General features: G+C 37.5%; 1 protein-coding gene across 3 annotated transcripts; it reads right to left on the bottom strand.

Annotated features, from left to right (window-relative positions):
- Window positions 1–648: 648 nt before the first annotated feature.
- On the bottom strand, window positions 649–9,556 carry LOC120105493 (squamosa promoter-binding-like protein 14). 3 transcript variants are annotated; one of them, XM_039118036.1, is made up of 3 exons: window positions 8,567–9,555; window positions 1,571–1,707; window positions 649–1,453 (listed from the first exon to the last, which is right to left on the bottom strand). In XM_039118036.1, the coding sequence occupies exons 1-3, from the start codon at window positions 8,947–8,949 to the stop codon at window positions 858–860; spliced, it is 1,116 nt and encodes a 371-aa protein (XP_038973964.1). In that variant the 5' UTR covers window positions 8,950–9,555; the 3' UTR covers window positions 649–857. The 3 variants fall into 3 exon arrangements, with proteins under 3 accessions (XP_038973964.1, XP_038973963.1, XP_038973962.1); XM_039118035.1 differs by having other exon boundaries at window positions 649–1,456; window positions 8,567–9,554; XM_039118034.1 differs by having other exon boundaries at window positions 649–1,707; window positions 8,567–9,556.
- Window positions 9,557–15,702: the final 6,146 nt, after the last annotated feature.

Genomic DNA, 15,702 nt, shown 5'->3' on the forward strand with positions numbered 1-15,702 from the left:
TGATGCATAAAAACATGAGAGATAAAAACGGAGATCATCTTATGCTTTTGAGCATTTATGCTACATATAAAGATAATAGTTTTGCAGTTAAAATATGTTTTTGATATTCTGTAAATTTGTTAATTATCTCATTAATTTTCTAGTCCATGCTAACGATATGCGCTATCTCCTTTTAGTCACTTCTTTTATGTAACTTCCAAACAGATTGGACTTCATATTTCCAGTTTTCCACGAATTCGACTTTCAAATGATTAGATCTTTCTTTCTTTTCAAAATATACATTGTACATAGCAGTATCTAATATTATCTACAAATGGAGAGTCTTTGTATATGATAAGATACAGCACAAACGGCAAACAAGGTTGTCATATACATCCAAAAATGTCTGATGCAAAAAGTTAAAAGTAATATGTCCCATATCATCTGGGCAAGCAACATAAGTTATTGGAACGACCACAGAACCCCAGAAATTATAATCAAAACATAGAAAATCACCTCAAACTTCGTTTGAAGCCAAACGTTAAATGAGTAGGATTATGCCTCCTCTATTTTGCAATGGCCGACCCATGATTCCATGAAAAACGTTAGCCACGAAAACAAAATTGATATCACCTACGCTAACATCCATAAGAAAAAGACACCACCATGAAGTTGAAACATTAACCAAAAACACCTCCAACACACTAGTGCTTTTAATGGTCTAGGTTCAAAACAGAGCAAATGGATGAGTTTAAGTTCTGAAAGATCTTACAAAAGACCACCATAGAGATTTAGCCAATGTCATCGATATCCAAAACATTGGAGATAACAAAACGGTCACACGATCCACAATTTTGGAACAGAATAGATCCACCGGTCTACAGAGACCAGTGCATCACATGTCCTGAACCGTCGTATGCTCTGTCTGAGCCGTGGTCCAGGCATTGGCCATTCCCCTGCAGAGCTAACTCAAGTTCGCCTGAAAACTGACTACTACCGGCCTCGGTGACCGGTCCTAGTCCTATGTCGTGATGGATTTCATGTGAGCTGCTCCTACCTCCATGCCCCCTGAGACCCCAGGGACTGTTCATGTAATCGTTGGCGACTGACTGAGCTGTCGGGACACCATCAAAGCTACTGCTTGCTGGGATCACTGGAGCTCTGTTTCTGGTAGAATTGCTGCCCCATGGCTGAGTTGACAGAAGAGAGAGAGCACAGCTGGAGTCAGAGACTCCCGAAAGACACTCACCCGGCGGAACCTCTGCTGAAGAGAAGAGCCCCCCCGCTGCAGAACCCTGCAAGTATTGGTGGGGGCCCTGCACCATAACTGCACTAGTTGGAGGGTCTAAACCCCCCTGCCATTGGTTGCTAGCCACCCGATCGCCAGCCCTAATGGTCGGCCACACATCTCTTGCATTACTTGGAAGACGGGGATAGCCGAAGTCCATAAGAAAGCTTCTGAACCTGCTGGGGTCTTCTGCAACAGTGTAGAATTGCATGAAATCATGGTCTCTTGGAAGAAACAGAAGGACAGCATCTAAAAGGCCTGAAGCTTTAAAAAGAAAGATGATTGTAAAAAAAAAAAAAGGACCATGGAAGGAGGTGGCCAGGCGGCCATAGCGCGACAACAGCGGCCCGGGAGGTGGCTTCCTTCGCCGCTCGTTGTGGCCTGCCAGACGTCTGCGGCAACTGCGTTTTCCTTGATCAAATTCAGGTAACTGGTGGAACCTGTTGTTGTTCAAGATGGGTTAAGTGATCATGAGAGTCGTGAATGAAATATTGCTTATATGCAACTATGGCTGGACATTTCTGGGATGCATCAGATGCAACATAGTGAGCTAAAATAAATCAGAGCAAATTATGTGAGCTGATATACTCATCACAGGAGAATATTAAACTAACAGTACTTATAACCAAAGGTAGGAGGAGGCAGCACTGCAAAACAGTTGTTGATTTCCCAAGTCCTAATAGTGATTTGAAGGACTTCAGCAGGCAGACTTTTTGATGTCAGCATTGTCACTGGATACCAACATTGCAAGAGCTTCCTTGGAGCAAGGTAAATATTTTATGCAGATCATAATCTTCTTGATTTTAGAGCCCTTTTAACAATAATACATCAATTCCATGGAGCTCTGTGACCATACATGAATAGGTAAAGTTCAATGTTAGTTATAGTGAATAATGCAGAAAACCTTCTTAGACTTCAGTGAAAACTACTCGGAACTAGATATGCCTAGCATGATACTGGTTGCATTGTACAGAAACCTTGGTATGACCGATGCAGGTAAACAAAGAGAGTACCACCTGTAATGGATATAAAAGTTTGATGAACAAAATCAACAAAGGATAGGTTCAAAAAAGCCGATTGGGTATTAATTTTGTTGGTGACAATATCATATGGGTCAATGTAGGGTTGTAATAGTGATCAAAGTCACAAGCTGCAGGAATTTTCAGGAAGACGACTAATTGATTATTAAATTAAAAATAAAGGCAAAAAAAAAACAATGGGACTTGCGGAAATAACAGGGTTAGGGTTAAGATTTAGGAATCCAGGCTTTTATAGAAAATTTTTTCAAGGTTTTTGTATTAAAAAAAAGGAAAAGAATAATAACCAGCAGAGAAGATATGACAAAGAAATAATCACCCCAAATAAATGTCTCAGAAATTCGATACAAGGTTCCTGCCATTCTCACCAAGACTAATTAAACAGTTATCACATTCTAGGGGACAGGCCCGGATAGTTCACCACAGAGAAAAGAGGAGAGACCTCTCGTGTTTTATCTAAGTTTGTTGTGAACTGATATCTCCCATTACATGTTTACGTAAAGAATAAAAACCTTGTACAAAAACTAACTTACCAAATGGAACTAAAAAGTCTCCTAAATTAGTAATGCGAAAATTTGGCCTCCTTTAGACCCCATGCATTAGACTCCTTGGGTTACCCAACTTCCATCCATGTTGGCTTTGGTCTTTTTCTCTTCTTCCTAAATCCTTGAACAAAGATTTGAGAATTTCGTTGATTTTTTTGTCCCATCCCATCACAGTCAGTTCTCCATCACATTGTTCTTAATCAATTTAATTCCTACAATTCTTATTAACAACGCATACCCTTCATAGTTTTACTATACATCCATCTAAACATACTCATTTATGCTATGCCAGTTGTATTTTCTTGGATCATATTCATTTCTCAATATTTTGAGCTTTACAATGTCAACAGTCTTATAGCTTTCTAAAAGAACATTCATCCAAGACAATCTACAAAACATTTTTGCAGATTGAGCTAGAATATGACAAAACTAATTAACACAAGAGATGCTTTTCTGATGCAAATGATCCATCAGGATATAGATCCATACTGGCTCAAAGTCAAGGAGATATATCCATTTTGTGGATTTTGTTCAGCATGCTTTTTTCTGGTACATATGTTTTGTTAACTTGATAATACCAAGATGGCAAAAGAACAAAAGAAACTATCTTGTTCTCTGAGCTTTGATCTATGGAGTTCTAGGTTCTCTCCCAGAAAGCAAGATTCTGTATAAGGAAGATTCAAAAAGGTTCTGCATTTATAATGATGCATGTGAAAAAATTTATAATGATACATGTGAAAAAATGTATCTAGCACTGGTATCTAGCTAGTAAAAGAAATAAGTATTCATTCAATATATTCATTGTCAGCATATTCAAATATGAAACCTGATTAGAAAATGTCTTGCACTGTTTTTGATGTTGAGTTTCTCATTGAAATCAAAATAGAATGCTCATTTTGCTTTTCAAATGTCTCTATGATGGGAGTCAACTTCTTGTAGGCTACTAGATACGTAATTTGTGGCTTAACTTAAGCATGTTCTTATCTTAATACGTAGTGTGACAATGACTCATCTATGCATCAAACTGGAAACAAAGAAATGAATTTATGTTATGCACAGAATAATGTTTTGAATGTTGGTCAAAGCAAAATATAAATTAAGCAGTATAGTTGCGTTAGTGAATCGAATACTATACATGCTACAAAAGGTTCACATAATTAGTACACTGAATCATGCTTTACTTGATCATCACTAAGCTAAATAGCGCATGCTATGTTGCCCAGGGAAGGCTGTACAGAAGTGTTCATTCCATAATATTCAGGATGCGTGACTTCTATGAACAAAGAGTACGATGTTGGTTCATCAGATATTTCATTACAAACAATGATTTATCACCTATTCCAATTATAGTATACATACACAAACTATAGACATCTAACTAATGGATGTTTCTCTGTTGCTTTTTACTTTTACAAGTGCTGAACACCAAAAAGTAGTCAATCAACCCAACAAAGCAAAGCATTACATTATAGTCATAGAACAAAGCTAGTTGTTAGCGGATCCAGAAAGATGGTGGTTCTCGTCATCAACACTGATTGTGCTCTATAATCTGGCAATGTGATTCTGTTATTCACCCTTGTGTACAAGTCCACACACGCGCGCGCACACACACACACAGAGAGAGAGAGAGAGAGAGAGAGAGAATCAAACTCCATCTAAATTCATGCACTCATTTCATGAAGAGTTTTGATTCAAATCCACGATAACTTTAATATTTTTAATCAATTGTGCTCTCCTCTTCATCAAAATTAATCATGCTCCATAAGTTGGCAGTGCGATTCTGTTCTCCGCCCCTCCATACAGTTCCACACACACACACACACACGTACACACACAAAGTCGAAATCCATTTAAACCCATACTCATTCGTACTTCTGTGCATGAAAAATTTTGGTTCAAATACATGCTAACCTTAGATTTTCAATCAACTGTACCTCCCCTGCTCTTCATGAGTGCTAGCTTTGGACCCATCTTTACTCTTTCAAGCACCTTCACCCTTTAGGTGTATATATTTTGTCCTTGCTCCCAGTTACACTTTAAATAAACAACTCAAGCTCAACATGTTGAAAAGAGTATGATGCTGTTACCCTTAACATGACCTGCAAAGTGCCAACCCAAAGGTATACCTAATTGAAAGAAGATTCAGTCAATTTGTGTTAGCAGTGCAGGTTAAAGTTTGTTAGTCCCTCTGCTTTTGCTTAGGATCCCTCTTACTGACTATGAAGAATACACAGATATGAGATGCATATTTGACACGATACAGAATCACCATTATGACAAGTCTTGGAAAAGCAGATTACGATATAACTAGGATACAACAATGAATAAATATAGATGTTTCAAAACATATAATAACTTTTATACATTATGGTAGCTTATCAAAACAATGCAGTCATCACTAGTTATCATTCAAATCGAACAGACCATAATCCATACTCCATACAATAATATCAACACCACAAGCTCCAAATTAACCATTTATCATTAAAAGCCCAACACATCTTGAAACATAAATGAAATAAAGCTCTCCCACTCAACCTTCGAGAAATCATGGAAATATCTCAGGCTTAGCTAGGATGCATCTGAAGCATAATTAGATCTGAAAAATAAGATATTTCAAATATTTGACATGTATCCTTGAATTATTCTACAAGTATCGGAATCCTTATGGATCTGATACAGACAAGGCTACCAATTTGAATTATCTGTGTTCCTACCTTTATAATCTAACCCTTCCAACCCTAATCGCCATATTCTGCCCTTTTTGCCTTCTCTAGTCCTGAATCATGATGAAGGTTTAAGTCTGCTCCCACCTCCTACCCCTTAGTGTGGTCTCAATTAATTTCACCATCTAAACAATGTCATCACCCTAGGGCATCCTCAAGTGCTTTTGTTTTTAATACCCGTTCTGAAAGCCTTCCTTTTATTTAAATTCCCACCAATGCATGCCCAGTGTTATACACCTGCTACCGAACATGTCAGTATGTTGATGGCATAATGTGTGTCAATGGCACACTGAACTATTTGGGCATATTTATGACTGAAATGAACCATTCAGTGTTTTGATCCCTCACAGCCACAAGAATCAACAGCCCTATGGTAATTTAAATCAACATCCCATGTGGCTGGCAACCACAACTAAAAGATGTCCGCCATACTCATACTTAATATCTCATTATTCTTCCATCTTTTAAAATTGCAGATGCTTTCATAAACCAGTGGAGCACTAAAAAACTCATATTTCACATGACTTCACAAAATATAGAACTAAATATGAGCAAATACTTCTTAGGGTTTAGAACTATGGGGAAACCTCCTTTTGTTTAGCTTTCTTCTTTAACATCCACCAAATAACCTATCATGGTACATACTTTCTACATATAAATAATGTCATTGCATAGACTTTGTCTATTTATCTAAAGATATTTCTGCAAGCTGCCTAAGCATTAAAGTAACTATTCTAGTTGACTTCATGGCATTAAGAACTAAAACAAATTGCTTTTTGAATAAATGTAATTTTTTTTGGTACATAAATATATGTAAAAATGATAGAAAAGAAACACTATAGAGAATTGGTCTCAACTCTCAAGTAACTAAATTCAATGTCAAACAATCTATAGTTGACGTGAGATGAATAAATCTCTCTGACTGCATAAGAAATTGATGGGCAAAAATGATACGTCAATAAACTAAGTCCATAAATGTTTTAAGAGTTCACAATTTGTCATGTGACCATCGCTTGCAAGTTGATCTACTATCTATAGCCTCCCTCTTAATTTGTTGGCAGCGATGCTCATTGGCATCCCAAAATCTTGTGGCAACATCTATATGTGGAAGTCATCTGAAAAGATGAGCCTCATCTTAAGCTTCACATCCAAATTTATATATCATTCATAGGAGAGCATGAACCCCAACTAGTTGAGCCTAGTTTTTTTTTAATTCATATCGGTGAAAGTAAAGAAAACGCATTCACACAACATCATTGCACGAACCCATGAATTGAACTTCTTTGAAAGGCTAACTCTCAACTCCCAAAGTTTTCCTTGTTTTCTCAAGTCTTATTTTTCCTAGCTTCAGCATTCAACTGCCTTAGCATCTTTATCAAACAACAATAACCCAATAAGCAGATCTTTTAGAAATAGAAAACACCTCGCACCATAGGGACAGAAGAAAAAGCAAATTCAACATAAGCCACAGAATGCCAAACCTATTTCTTCATCAAAACCAAACATTCAGCTAGTTCCATTGGACAGTTACAACAATAACTGATGCAAATATTAGAAAATTCCATTAGACATTACAAGGTTAACCTCTGAAACCATCCATGTTAAACCACTATAAAAGTAAAAATAGCAGAAACATTCTATAACAAAGTCAAAAATAAAAGGAATATCAAATATATAAAAATTGACTTGTCAAATTCTTTTCTGAACCACCGATCTTTAGTTTGCATGGTACTACGATTTGCCACTTAAGGCAAGGGGCAGGGCTTTGATTATCAAGTGTGTAGACCCTCCTTTCGGAACCCGTTACCTTGGTTCCGCAAGCATTAGGCTTGGTCCACCCAGGACCTGGGCGTTCGGCTCGGGTGGAGAGGATTGTGGGCATAGGGTAGAAGGTGGGGTTAGAGCCCCTCCCAATCTGAAATAGATAAATATATATATACAGACACATACATACTCCTCCTCAAGCATCATTGATAAAAAGCATGAAAGTTGCATCCCATGAAACGTATATAAATTAAGCTACTCTAAGCACATCTACAGCCACAAGAATATCACAACAAAAATTAAGTAGAAGTCTTAATTCTAGCAGCCAAAACCTTGAACACTCAAATATCAACAGCAGAAACACAATTAATCATACAAGTTTCAAGGCAATTAAACATACCGAAGTGAAGAAGTGTCTGAATTTTTCAACCAGAAATCTAACCTCTTTTTAAAGCGCAACAATGCATACAGACTCAAAAATACCTACATCCATGGCAATCTGACATACCAGACAGCGCACACCATCCCATATTAAATCCAGTTTAAAACAGAGCCCTTAACTATAAACAGTAAAGAAGCCATCTACTTGCAACAACAATAAGAGAGATCTAAACCTAACTACGACAGTCAAACACACCACACAAACCCTGCAGATCAACATTTTTTTAAAAAAAAGTTTAAACACAAACTCCCAACCCCATGAACAATAAAAACCTTGACATTAAATCAAGAAGAGAGACCTAACTAAAGCACAAATTTTTGGCTAATCCAAAATAAGAAAAACAAACTGATGGTCAAAAACAAACCTATAATTTTTTTTTCAAGCAAGCATGCAAGCAAAAAAATTATACAATGAAAAAAAAAATCCTTGTTTAAATAAAACAAATAAAATGCCATCATGGATGGAGAAATATATATATGTATATATATATACACACACCAAGCAAAGTCCAAAAGTTTTCATCATCAAATCTAAGTCCATGAGAAATCGCCCAACCCAATAACAAAAAAAACAACCAACCAAAACCACAAATCTCCAAGTGATGGTCACAATCATAAACACATCCACCAGTACTCCCACACTTTTGACAAATCTCGACCTCAAAAGGGAGGAAAATCCAAAAAGAACTCAGCTTTTCCCCTCCAAAGCCACCCAAAGCCCCGAGAAGCCCCTAAATAGACCAAGCAGTCAAGAAACCAAGAATCCAACATCTAAACAACAGATACCTGCTGCACTGCTGGCAGAACCTCTGCTCGAGCCCTCCCACGATGACCTTGGGAGCCTTGGAGTGCATACCGCAGACCTTGTGCCGGCAGTAGTAAGCCTTAGCCCCCGTCAGATCCGCCTTGCACCCCTCCACCTGACACCTGGGCGGCCCCTGCCCCCCCTGCCCCGCCCCCTTCCCCTTCCTCGCCGGCGGCGGCGGCGGCGCCGCGGGTTCCTGAGCCTTGGAGGAGGAGGAGGAGGAGGAGGAGCTCCCGCCGCCGCCGCCGCCGCCGCCCCCGGCCCCGTCCTCAAAGTAGATCTTTTTGCCGAACTTGAGCCCGTGGAGGGAGTCGCCGGCACCGCCGGCCCCGGAGACCGCCGGAGAGCTCGATCCCGACTCCATTTCTCCACACCTCTCTACAGCCCCTCCATGGACTCTGTGAGACAGGGGAGGGGCCGGTTAGGGAAGTGGGTGTCTTTAAAACAAGTTTGGAAAATGTAAAACAAAGGAAGGTGGGTTCCTTTAGCCGCTGCTGCTCTCCCTGTGGTGCACTATTTTACTAGCATAAAGCCGACACCTGACATCTGGGCCATGCCATATTGGGCATGGTACTTTTCTCAGCGAGGGGGAGAGGGAGGACGTAATGGCGGAACATGCTTAAAATATCTAAAAAACCTTTTTTTCTTTCTTTTTTTTCTTTCTTTTTTTTCTGGCAATGGACTGCCCTTTCCTTGCCGAAGTGTCTCAGATTCTGGGTCTTCTTTTATACCGGCTCGCACCGTAATAGAGATTGTGGGATTTTTTAAAGTTTTAACTGATAAGGTCATGGAGCTTTTCTTGAGCTGCACCTCAGCCGGCTTCTTCCCTTCCTTCCGTTTTATGCATAAAAAGATCACCTTGAACTCGAGGTAATTCTGATTTGGTACGGGGATTATACGAGGCGTTTTTGCTTTAGGATTGAGGGGGCTTTTCTCTTCTTCTCGCTTGGGTTTTGGTGTGCGGCATTCTTGGAAATGTGGCTAGATCTCTCTCTGCTCCACCTTGACAAGATGGGGAGCTCTTAAAAAGATTTTAACGTGGGGTTGTGTGAGGATAGGGATTTTTATTGGGTGAGAATCTTTTCGAGTGAGCCTTGGATTGCCCGAGCACTTATTCTCATGGGGCCTTGGGCTCTCGAGAGCGGGGACGAAACTTCTTGGAAATTGGCTACAAAATCTAGCAAAACCAATGACTTGATTTGATGGTGAGGAACTTCCTCCCAAGGCTGCCCCTATATCTTTTATGTAATTACTAAAGAGGTTATGCCTTTTTTTTTTTCCTTTCAAATCCAGTGTAAATTAAAAATATACATTCTAATCAAATTTATTTATGTCAAGCATCGAATCATGTTTTATGTCTAACTTTTTTTTTTTAACATATAGATAAGAAGAACACCAATTAGAAATTGCTTCGGGATTGTAATTTAAAAAGAAAAGAAACAAGTTGTGGTATAATGATTCTGCTAGGCATTAACTTTTTCTATTCTATCATCTACTCTAGTATTCTTATTCCCAAAGTATACAGTTTGAGTACATCGCATCTCAATCTCAAAAGCGGCTGTCAAGGGTTGAAGGCTATAGTTTTTGGAAGGGAAGGGTTTGATTCCTCATTGGGCTAGGCAAAGGGGTGTTAGGCGGAGGTTTATTAAATATGGAAGTAGTTAGGACTTGGTGCAAGGTTAAGTACTCTAAGACTTCAGGGGGTTGATTTTTTGTTACTGATGAAGTAATGCAATCATAAAGATAGACTGACAAAAGGGCTAATAAAAAAGAATGAAAGAAAACAACTAGGTCAGTGCCAAGTACAGGCGCCAAGTTAGCTAAGGAGCATGAGGAAATGGCTATTTAGTATGTGATCCATGGAGAAAAGTTTTGAGCTACTTTCGGCTGAGTACATTTATTTACTCAGGATGTGGCTCCCCTTTACATTCTAAATTTGGAATGAGTGTAAGCGACCTTCAAAATTTTAATATAGTTTTTCATTTTAGGGTCTGTTAGCTTCGAAAACCTGAGGCAACAGAGAGGTCCTTTTACTGTTATTTCTTTGTTATGCTTTTAAATAGTAAGCTATGGGTCAAAACTTTCTGACCTCCAACGTTCATCTGCAACGAGATAACAACTCGCTAGCTGTACCATTTATCTTCCGAAGTACAGTTGTAGTTCCCTGACAACTTAAGTTGCTTGGGTGGGAAAATGACACATGATCATATTAACAAATCTAAGTTAGGTACTACGTTATTCGTAGGATATATTTAACTAAGAAAAGCTTAAAGAAAGTAGAAAGCTTTACAGCATATGACAAGGTTTTCGTGGATAACACAAGCCCCTCAATTAAGGATAAAATGACTTTTTAAACAGCACTTCTACACAAAAAAAAAAAAAAAAAAAATTCAATCAGGCATCTTCAAGATAGTAGTGCCAGGTTATTGGTTTAATTGATGTTGTCATGTCAGCTTAAGTTTAGTAAAACGTAATCTTTATTGGCATTAGTTGTGATTATTTAATTAGGGCCCATCTGATGTAGCTATAGTTTACAAAAATCCAAGAAGAAAAATGAACTAACCGATAGATATGTAAGATGAAATAACAAAAATTCTATGCAGATGCTATCTTAATTAGCATCGGTCTCCTTGTGGTATTTCACTAGTTTGTAGAGAAATATAAAAGCGATCATAATGCCAAGCAAAATTTTAAATCATTGACAATAAACTCAGCTTTTATTGTATCTGAATGGTTAGGTAATGGTCCCAAATGACTCTTAAAGTGCATCCTAAGATAAGATCTCTGGGTGCTTCTGTATTGTTGCTTCAAAAGATATTGTGGTCCCTGAACAATTGCTTTTTTTTGGAGCAGAAGAAAGCACGAGATTATATGAGAAAAATTAGAGGTGGTTCCATCGCTTGTAATATGGGCCACCATGAAGCAAAACAGTTTGCTCATTTTTAATTCAATGATTAGAGTTTTGGATAATCAAGGTTAGGAAGATGGTAGCTAGAATATATCCTAATTAATTATAAGCAACTTGGGGTTTGAAGTCAAATAATTAGTTGGAATAGAAGCTCTTTGTTCTTTCTTGGCCCTCAACGACTCGTTATAGGCAATCGTAGTACGTAGAACCGATGGTTGCAAAATTATTTCCTACAACTTGTCCGTTCTTTTGCATGTTCAAGGGGAGATGCTCGCCTTGGTCATGTTTCCAAATTAGTTTGAAGTAACAAAACAAAAGAGACAACAGCTACAGATTATTTTGAGCTCAGTTTTTTTTGTTTCAAAAGCAAAGACCCGTTCATAAATTGACCTATGAAACTAGTCTAAATATTTTTTTTTTTTCTGGAACTAATGTTTTAACTAATGGATGTTGGGTATCACTCTCCCTTTGCTTTTCGTTGGCAGCTTGCAAGTTGACCAATAAACCATGATGAAGCTTATCAACATTTGAAGAGCTTAAACTTGCAGCCTCAGGTCGCCACAAATCAAATAACTCTCCACTGGCTGAGAATTGATGCAAGAAAATGGAAATCGTCAGTTAGTCTACCGTGGACGAAAATTGTATGTGCTTGTCTTTGCCATTGCGTTAGCATACATAGGATATATGCCAAAATCTTGCATAGATCGGTAGTAGAGCTGGATTTGGGAGCAAGCTAAGTTGCTTAAATTTTAGATAACGTATAACCACAACACTTAATTCGAACCAATCTTATCTAACCGAGCAAGATACAATACACCTAGAAGTAGCCAATTGAATATAAGAATAGGATGAAAATTTGACACCTAATATGATCTAGGTATCAATTATATTATAGCTTTATAGGTCAAGTCCAGTCCAAAGAGATGCCCATCCATATAGAAAAGAATGAAGGCAACAGTCACTATATCATGAGGTGTAGCAAAGTTTCTCACTCCAAAGCAAGCCAAACAAACGAAAACAACATGTGAACTCTATGTCTCATCCTTTTCATTACACCAAACTCAAAAAGAAACAAGCTTGAAGTAGGAAAAGTCATGACAAATGTAAATCATTACTAAATGCCTAGGTTTAACAAGGATTTTTTTTCTTTTTTAACATCGAATATAGTGCACACAAGTCTCTCTATATAGATAGACTATACTTCTCTCAAGAGGAGAGGGTAGCTGCTCTCAATTCTAAAAACAATAATAAGATGTCCAAATCGAATATTCACAATGTTAATTATAATATATATCATTGAAAATGCATGGAGACCAAAAAATATGTATTTTCTAACCTATGTATCAAGTAGATGTAAAAATAAATGGTTAAAATGATACAAGGTCATGTTTCGCATGATCTGAGCATTGAAATCAATTAATTTTTGTTTCACACATGCTTGATGATATGAATATCATCATAATTAAGGTAGATTTGATTTAAATATTTTATCATGTATTTTAGCATATTAGCACAATAAGAACTGTTCATTTTTGTATCCATATAACATATAGTTTGGAGACCACCAACATGTGTAATTTTTTTTTTTATTTTTAAGCATTTTTAATAATATGGATCTTTAATTTACGTGCTCTATTATTAATTTTAAAATGGAGAAAAGTACATACTTATTCTTTATAAGAGGAATATAGTCCATCTCCTATATATAAAAAAATAGATTGCCTATCCTTCTATTTAAAGAAGAGTATCCATTTTTTTTAATTTCAAAATCAATAATGGAGCATTCAAATCAAAAACAGTTGATCAAGATCTATACTACTAAAAATCTATAGAAATCAAAAATTGTAAATTTTAGCGGTGATCTTTTACCTATGTACAAGTGGTACAAATTTAAACTGTTAAGATATTATTAGACCTTGTTTTAGTACAATATCTAAGCATTAAAATTTATTATATTTAGTATGATACTTGTAAATAAATTAATAATATGGATCGTCAAGTTAAATGCTTTGTCATGTATTTTAGCAGACTAGTATTATTTTTGTATCAATATGATGCATAGGTTAGAAACTACTAAAATATATGATTCTTTGTCTCCAGATAATTGTAATAATACAAATCAAGATCTGAAAGTTCGATTTGGATGCTTTGTAATTGATGTTGCAATCGAGAGGATATATTCTATCCTCTCTCTATATATATGTACATATATATTTGTATGTAAGTATGCGTATGTGAATTGGACTCCATCCTTTGTGTTAACTCTTGACAAAAGAAGTTAATATTTTTTTAATGATTTGAAAAACCAATGTTCAGGAGGCAAAATGGATCGTCCTATTTCAGTATGGAGCCACCCAATTCCAGCCGAGCAGACCTCAGAGCCGAGCAAGTCAGACCTCGGTCCTGCCAAGGGCCAGGCCAATCTCAGCCTGCCAAAGGTCGAGCCGACCTCGACCAGAGGCCAAGCCGACCTCAGCTTGCCGAAGGCCGAGCCAACCTCGCCAAGCACATGCCGCGGCCTCCAAGCCTGCTCGACCTTGCCCGCAGCTGCACCTGCGCGCCCGCCCACACCCACACATGTGGCCAAACATTCCAACCTGGCCAGCTCCTTTCTACGAACCATTGCTTGCTAGTCACGCCATGACATGCCAATCAAGAATCATGCTTTGCTGCCCCAGCCATGCTTGCTGTCAAGGGCCATACCCTGCCACACTTGTCAAAGGCCATACCTTGCCACACCTGCCAACACACGCCGTCTCCAGCTATTGGCCAGCTAATCACAGCTCAGCTCGAGATTTCAGGTAACGACCGTCACCCTCACCCTATAAAAAGAAGGTAGGAAAAGACCCTCGGTAAGCTTTTACAGGCTGTTATAAGTTATTACAAGCATTCTTAAGCGACAAGAGGCCATCAAAAGCACTAAGAAACCCCTAAAAAGGTCCGGCTAACTTAGCCATCGGAGGGTCTTTGCCATAATCTCCGGCTAAGGCTTTGTGCAGGTACCCTGGAGCGTAGGAGGTGGCCCTCTTTCTCCGTCCCAGCCGGCGTCTTCTCGGAGGTACCCCGGAGCACCGAAGGTGGCCCTCTTTCTCCATCCCCGGCCGATGTCTTCTTGGCTTCCTCAAGCCAGATTTCAGCCACAACACAATTGTACTAGTACAATAAAATATACGACAAAACATATAAATTAAAAATCTACTTTATAGATCGTGATTTATATATCTTAAAATATGGGTAGATTTAAATTCATCAGACTTTGATTATTAAATCATAGTAAAATATAGTATCATGCTATTAAACCATACATCTAAATATGAATTTTGATTTAGATATTTTTCTGTAATGTAAGTCATATTGAGTAGCTTGGATTTTGAATTTGAATACTCAACCAATGATTTTAAAACGCTAACTTCTTTTTGAAGGAGTTAATCAAAAAGCATGTAATTCAACTATACATAAACATGATTGGATGGGATTCAAGGACATGGGAAATGTGATGAATACTCTTCTTTTTTCCATATACTTCTGAGTGCCTAAATGATCGACAAAATGGAATTTGGTCGCTACAAAGGGGAGTCTGTAGAAAATTCTTCTAAATTAATACCAACTGACTTTTCTTTCATGCCAATCTATATTCTTCCTTCCGTTCTCTTTTTCCTCTTGAATCCATTCATCATCGTACCACACCGTAAATGCCTCCAGGCTAACCCTTTTTTCTAAAAAAAGAAAATTTTGTTTTACTCCATTTAATTATGGATATAGCAGTATAAACTAGCCAAATACGAGCAAGCAAAGGCTAGCTCAAACTGGATTTCGTTTAATAGAGACCCAAATCAGAGTTATTCGTAAATAGTTCTTTTAAGAGGTATTAGAAAAATTTTAAATCTCTCAAAAGTTTCATTTAGATTTTTTCAGATGCCTATCCTATTAATATTTTATTCCCATAAACAAAATATTTTTATTTAATTCTTGTAAAATGATAATTAAAAAAATAAGATATGATTTGTATTGATTATTTATATATTTATATTTCAGGTTTAATCTAGCCAATCTCAAGCTCTAGCATGACTTGTTTGCTACAAGTGAGAGCCAAAATTCAGGAAAAAAAAATGATTTGTGATTACTTCTCTTGCTTGGCAACTTTATATGCATCATGAAGCTTTTATCCATATAATAATAAAAAAAATTTAGGGTAAAATGTTGAAATTT

The sequence above is a fragment of the Phoenix dactylifera genome, unplaced genomic scaffold (genome assembly GCF_009389715.1).
Source record: "Phoenix dactylifera cultivar Barhee BC4 unplaced genomic scaffold, palm_55x_up_171113_PBpolish2nd_filt_p 000299F, whole genome shotgun sequence".
Lineage (NCBI taxonomy): Eukaryota > Viridiplantae > Streptophyta > Magnoliopsida > Arecales > Arecaceae > Phoenix > Phoenix dactylifera.

Bases quoted from the DNA above. Each gene is read 5' to 3' on its own strand.
- LOC120105493 (XM_039118034.1), bottom strand. From the start codon at position 8,949: ATGGAGTCGGGATCGAGCTCTCCGGCGGTCTCCGGGGCCGGCGGTGCC. The intron at 1,708-8,566 runs GTATCTGTTGTT...GAACAACAACAG, and splicing joins TTCTGCCAGCAGTGCAGCAG to GTTCCACCAGTTACCTGAAT.